The 7,017-nt window shown below is 35.6% G+C and overlaps 1 protein-coding gene across 1 annotated transcript; it reads right to left on the bottom strand.

Annotated features, from left to right (window-relative positions):
* LOC109234549 (probable glycosyltransferase At3g07620) lies at positions 2,216 to 6,290 on the bottom strand. Its single transcript, XM_019400575.1, has 2 exons — positions 5,087 to 6,290; positions 2,216 to 3,100 (listed from the first exon to the last, which is right to left on the bottom strand). Exons 1-2 carry the CDS (start codon positions 6,037 to 6,039, stop codon positions 2,614 to 2,616), a joined length of 1,440 nt encoding a protein of 479 aa, XP_019256120.1. The 5' UTR covers positions 6,040 to 6,290; the 3' UTR covers positions 2,216 to 2,613.

Genomic DNA, 7,017 nt, shown 5'->3' with positions numbered 1-7,017 from the left:
TATACCAATGAAACCCTAATATTATAGCAAAGAAACTTTTTTTTTTTAAAACTACAACAATGGTGTTCGGGTCAGCTTGCACGTGCTATACTAACGAAACCTTATCATCATCTTCTGCTTTTTCACCATCTTCCTGCGTACGACTGAACATGAACATAAGAAAAAACCATAACTCCGATATCACAATCAATGAGAAGATACCAATCCAACAGTCAATACAATAAGCAAAAAACTCCTTTCAATATAACCATTGCTCCTCTTGTTATCTTTCTCCATAGTTGAACTATTATCAATAGCATGGCCAGAGTAACGTAAAATTTCGAATGCAGGATCAAAAAAATCATCGATACCATGCACGATCACACGTTCATCGTTATAAACATCCCATTCGACGATATTAACGTTGTTAATAGAAGCGTTTTCGTGGCGAGGCAACGTAGTAACCACAATAGGATAGCCAGATAGTAGAGTGTCAATTTTTGAGCCTAAAGGAAGAGAAATTTCAAGACTTTCTTTATCAATTTTTGAAGGCACAACATGATATTGAATTAATTTATAAGGAGGGTCGGAATATCTTGGAAATATTTTGATTAAAGCGTCATCAGTAGGGCAAAAGATAGTGAAAGTTGTAGTATTAGGAGAAGAAGAAATAAGATGATTTAAGGTATTTTCAAGAATAATTGACATTGAAACATAGTCTTTTTCGAATAATGTATTTGTAAGATTGGAAGTAAATGAAGAAATTGAGGTCGAAAGGCTAAAGAAATTACAAACGAAGAGAAGAACTAATAATTTGGTAATTGTTGTTTTTGATGCCATTGAAGATATTATTTCAGACAAAGCTTAATTTGCAAATTCTAGTTAAACCCTTATATATAAGTTTTTTTTATTTAACCTAAACCTAATTGAACTAGGATTTGTTATTTCCTTTTTTTTTCCTACCCCAACTATACTTTTGACGATTTAACAAAATAAAATCCTTTACTTATTGAATACCTATCAAACTTGGAAATCTTGTTTGTTTAGTTGGACGGCAAACTTTTGATTTTTTGTTTCAAGAATACTTTACGCAATAAGTTAAAAATTTAAATTACAATAGTAATAGAACTTATAAGGTAACTTTTTATGCGGAGGCCTATCGAGACCTATTGAACTCATAGCACATTTTAGTTACTGAATTCGTAAAAAAATATTTATATATATTTAATGAGTTTACGAGTACAACTGGATCTAAGCAAAAGAAAGAGATATTGAAAAAAAATTACTAATTTCCTTTGCTCAAGTATATTAATTTGGTAGCAAATTGTAATAGTAAATGTTGAGGGAGGGTGAGCACATTTAATGTGGGGTAAAGACTTTTCATATATATATTTTTCGCCATTCTCAAAAATAATAGCTGACAAGATATATATTTTTTGTATGTTTATGTATTATATACCAAATCACGGCTAACAAATACAATTAGTTTCAGTGACTGGCTAGTTTTGTATTTTACCCTTTTCATAATCCGACAGTCAATTACTATCTGTCACACCAAAGAATTTTCTATTATTTTGTCGCTTCAATTTCATCCATTTATTTAGAACTATATTAAAGCGCAAAACCCTTTGTTAAAGTAAACTTGAAGGCCAAATCTTTTTATTTGGTTCTCGAAGACAAGTATATATACAACAACAATAACATACCCAGTAAAATCGCACAAATAGGATCTGACAGAAAACAAGTATATATATCATGAAAAAAAATCTGGATGAAGCACAAAGTGCTTTTTTTTTCCTAGCAGAAACAATGGAACTGCTAGAAAAACAAGAATTAGCTAGGAACTCCATCACTAATCCATCGCTAAAAAGCTCGTAGCTAATGATAATTCCTCACTAATTCCTTGCTAAGTAAAAATTTGTCCATTCCTAATTCCTGTTTTTAACATAGTATTCAAGATAATAGATAATTTTATGAAGGTATCAGAGCTTTCTAGTCCTTACACTACATTATCAAAAGATCACCTTTGCAATAGTCTTGATATATAAATGAACAATAACAACTTTTTGAGAACTCAAGATAATGCAAAAATACACCATAGATCCCTTGCCAGTGATAGATTCTTCCGCCAAAACAAGGACAGCCCAGTGCACTAAGCTCCCAATGGAACGCAAAAAATTAATTGCATACTTTTGGATGTTGCGAACGAACAATCTATGCTAAAGGCACATCCGACTCTTCAAAAATGCTGCCGAATGCATGTCAGATCCTCCAAAAAAGCAGGTGAGGCAACATTTCTAGAGAGTTTTAGCAATATATGATCATGGAACTTGAAAAACAAAACTACAAACACCATTCCCATAAGCACATCCTGTGACCCTGCTACTATGATAATCGTTATGATATCATATATTTACAGTTGCATCTTGCAAAATACAACAATAACAACTACTACAAGTACGCCTTCAATTCCAAGCAAGTTGGAGTCAGCTTATATGAAATATAAATCTTCACTGACCATGTCGCTCCATTTAAGCTCATCGTAGATGACATCTTGCAAAATCACTTAACGTAATCATAAGATGAGAGTCCATCGGCTTAAATGAAATCAGATAGTGGCAGCATACGTAGGTCTTACCAAGCGACTCGATGTAATCCCCTTCTGAGCCAAAGTTGGTACACTGTCATATGAAAGGAATCATAATTTTTAGGACTACTATACCATGCAAAGTGCTTTCTCACAATGCCTAAGTTCTTATACATGCTGAGGTACATCTGTTTAGGCACGGAGAGCAATATCTTCTTCAGGTGCGGAATATCTCTTTCATTAACGATAATTGAGAACTTGCTCCAATCTAATATGTTCGCTAATGGAAGATCATAGTAGTTCGAAATCAGTACAGGGACGCAGCCATGCTGAATAGCATCACTGACTCTAGCTGTATTCACCTCGTAACCTTTGACATGGAGACAGTATCTACTTCTCCGAAATCCTTCCTTGTAAGGGAAAGATGAACTCCCAGAGAATATATCGAAGGAGCTATCGTTCTTCCACAGCTCTAATAAATCTCGTCTTGCAAGAGAATTTTGGACACGACCAGCAAAGAAGACAAGCTTGTATCTGCAAAAAAAGAATAAAGCAAGTGATAGGCACAAAGATGCAGGACACAAGCTTAAAAGAAAAAGCAGTGTTCACATCACTAAATTCACAACTCCAAGAAGTGCGATGTAGACAAAGCATCCCGCATTCACGCAGGGCTCAGGGAAGGGCTGCACCCCTAGAGGTGCGATGTAGACAGTCTACCCTAATGCAAGCATTAGTGGATGCTTCCACGGCTTGAACCTGTGACCTATAGGTCACACGGAGACAACTTTAAATATTATGGAGAATCCTAAGGAGATTGAAAATTCACACACAAATAGAAAATCTTAAAGCAGGAACAAAACCAAAAAGAATAGTAAAATATGTGGAGAACTCTTGTTGCTAAACAAGGAAAAAGTACTTAAGTGACTAGAGTTCTCAATCAACTCATTGAACTCTATGGAAGAAGCCGATGATGGGGCGAAAGTTTGTTGGTTAGGAGAACGAAATATTTACTGGTGTTTTACATGTTATATATTTTAGAACAGTTTCTATCTCTTTTTTGTGTTAACTGAGTTCGACTTATCCACAATACCTGTGATCTGCCTCATTTTTTTAGCTTAAATTTCTAAAAGCATGTCGCAAAATCTTCTAGTGGTCTATTTATCTTTTCATATTCTTCCAATAAAGGATCTGAACTTTTTTGGGGAATCACATTAATTATCTATTAAGACCCTTCATCTTCACTTTTTCCAAATTCCGACTTTTGTACTCGAACATCATCCATTCCTTCCCATAGCAACCTGTGTGCTCCATATGGTTAGTCGAGTCTGAAGCTTAGCTCCCTTATTCCGCTACTTCTGATCCTACACTGGTTAATGATGCGATGGAGGAAGTTTTTTCTTTTTTCATCAATACAAGAGACTCAGAATATCACTGCCTTGGGGTAACACCTACCTTCAGGAGAAGATTACCGAATGATTTTCAAACCTGTCCTCTTTGCTACTACTTCGTCAATATCACCTTTTATAACAACAACAACAACCACCCAGTATAATCCCACAAGCGGGGTCTGGGGGTAGTGTGTACGCAGACCTTACCCCTAACTTGTGGAAATAGAGAGGCTGTTTCCAATAGACCCTCGGCTCAAGCATCGGTGAGTACAAAGGGCACAAAAAGAACCTTTAATGAAGCATGAAAATATTTGTCTTTGATCAACTAGTTTTTAAAGATTAGGTGGATTCTCAATAAAGACGGCGAATCTTCTTATTTTGATTAAGTGGATTCTCAATAAAGCCGCCGCTGTTCCAGCAAGCCAAGCAACTTGCATATATGTCAAGCTCGTCCTTACTGAATGCAATTGTAGTTTACTCCTAACACTAATAGCTTGATATCAGCAAGAATTAGCTAAGTTTCCACTTTTGTCTGCCAGCAGCTACAGGGAAAACAGTTGGAAAAGCCAGAAAATGATTTTCTAATGCCTAAAGTTATGTTCTTGTAGGCAATGGCAGCACAAATTCAGCTAAAAAGATAGATTAATCAGTTACCAGTCGAAACCAGATGACGTGACTCAACATCCCACTAACCAAAAAGCACGCAGAATTGCTTTCACAGACGATACTTCTCCAGCAAATATAATGTATTAGAAGAAATCAATCCACTAAGCACACAAACTGAAATTCATTAAAGACTAAAAAGGGCAGCCCGATGCACAAAGCATCCCACATTCAAGCAGGGTCCGGGAAGGGCCGCACCCCAATGGGTGTGATGTAGACAGCCTACCCTAATGCAAATATTAGTGGCTGCTTCCACGGCTTGAACCCGTGACCTATAGGTCACACAGAGACAACTTTACCATTGTTTCAAGGCTCCCCTTCAAATTCATTAAAGACTAATGAAAGATAAAATGTCCAACGCAGACCTTAATAAAAGCAGTCTACAAAAGAGCTTTACACCAACAGCAAGCAGTATAAAAGTCACTTGTCAACAGAAATTGCAAGACAATGCAGTTAAGTGATACCATACCTCGCATCTGGAGGGTTCAACACTTCCTCGTATTTCCGAGGCCAAACTTGGGGCAACCCAATGTCTTTATGGGCAACGTAAAGCCTTTGAAAGTAGTTCGACGAGCAAGTAACCTGAATTGCATTGTGATGCAATTCTTGGTGCTTAGAAGCAGCGTCTCGACCAATAGAATGACAGTACACATAAAAATGATCAGCACCACCAGATGCATTCCAAAATCTAAACTCCGATCTAATTCTATCAGTATAACCAGCAACAAAATCTTCAATCGCGGCTGCAGAATGCACGCGAGGATGATTTCGCATAACGTTAATAGAAAAGGGCATATAATAAAAATGAGCCTTTTCTGGATTCTGAGTAACTAAAGAACTACCCAAAAGTGCAATCTTGAACATGTGTTCACTAAAGTAATTTCCCAATTTAGGATCAAAGGGATTTGTAAGGGGCAAAAAAATGGTTGAAAAAGGTGAAGATTTGTTACTCATAAAAGCATCAGGATACACAAATATCATAAGGGTTTTCATCATTTCTTCATAATCAGCAGCAAATAACTCCCAATTATGATAAGGACTATTATTAATTAACACATTTTGACCTTCACTAGACCAATTTTGCACCTTTTTTGGTTCAAGATTCTTCACTAATACTTCCTCTTGGCCATTAATCTGAACAAAATTTCCATTTTTATGTATAGAACTATTACTTATTAACACATTTTCCCCTTCACTAGACCAATTTTGCAGCTTTTTTGGTTCAAGATTCTTTACTAATACTTCCTCTTGGCCATTAAACTGAACAAAAATTCCATTTTTATGTGTTAAATCTTTCATTTTTGTTTGTACCATTAGTAGAGCTCCTACCATTACAACTACAATTAATATTACAGAAAAGGGTCTAAGAAAAAACCATAATCTAAAAAGTTTATAACTTTGATTAAAAGAACACAAAGCCATAATTTAATTCAAAGAGAAAAATCAAGAAACTTATCTGGGTAAGCTTAAAAATCCTTTCTTTTTTCAACCCCAGTTGAGAAAAAACACAAGAACCTTCTTTAGCTACTCCAATTAGCTGCATATATGAATATTTTTTGGTTTTGTGTATAATATATTGTGTTGGAAAGACATTTAATGTCTTTTTACTTACAGAATTGTTCAAATGGAATTATAGGACTAATGGTTGAGCTAAGCAGGCGGCAAAATTTTAATAGTATGATTTAAGAATGTTAACGTGTACAACATAGATATGTTAAATAATCTTGAAAATAACGTAGGACATCTCGAAAATGTCAGCAAAAGAATTAAGATAAATGGCATATATGAGTAAACTCAACTTTGGTGTATGTATATCCTTGTGTCTGTTATTTTATTATTTCTTCTACGGCCAAGGGCCAAATATATCCTTGTACTATGAGAAAATATTTAAATATACCCTTCGTTATACTTTGGGTCCAAATATAGCCCTATCGTAATACTATTGGTTCAGATATACCCCTTTTCTGTTAAGTTTGTCCAAGGTGGACATTCAATCCTACGTGGCACTGACATTTGATGAGGTGGATTCCATATGGCATGCCACCTCAGCGCCCCTAATTTATTTTTTAAAAGACTAAAATTTGAAATACAATATTTTTCGTGGTAGCGGTAGTGGTGCCATAGTGGTGGAAGGAAAGAAAATCTTAGTGGTGGAAAAAAATAGAAGGGAGGGGTAAAATGGGTTAGGGGCGCTGAGGTGGCAAACCATGTGGCATCCACCTCATCAAATGTTAGTGCCAAGTAGGATTAGATGTCCACTTTGGACAAACTTAACGAAAAAAGGGTATATTTGAACCAATAGTATAACGACGGGGATATATTTGCACTCAAAGTATAACTATGGTACATTTAAACCTTTTCTGATAGTATATGGGTATATTTGGCCCTTTTCCGTTTCTT

The sequence above is a fragment of the Nicotiana attenuata genome, chromosome 11 (assembly GCF_001879085.1).
Source record: "Nicotiana attenuata strain UT chromosome 11, NIATTr2, whole genome shotgun sequence".
In the NCBI taxonomy this organism is placed as follows: domain Eukaryota; kingdom Viridiplantae; phylum Streptophyta; class Magnoliopsida; order Solanales; family Solanaceae; genus Nicotiana; species Nicotiana attenuata.
The sequence above is the reverse complement of the archived record's forward strand: the minus strand, read 5'-3'. Positions and strand labels throughout refer to the sequence as shown.

Excerpts from the sequence above, each read along its gene's own strand:
- LOC109234549 (XM_019400575.1), bottom strand. The coding sequence starts at position 6,039 with ATGGCTTTGTGTTCTTTTAATCAAAGTTATAAACTTTTTAGATTATGG. Across the intron at positions 3,101-5,086 it reads TTGAACCCTCCAGATGCGAG|ATACAAGCTTGTCTTCTTTG; the intron begins GTATGGTATCAC and ends CTTTTTTTGCAG.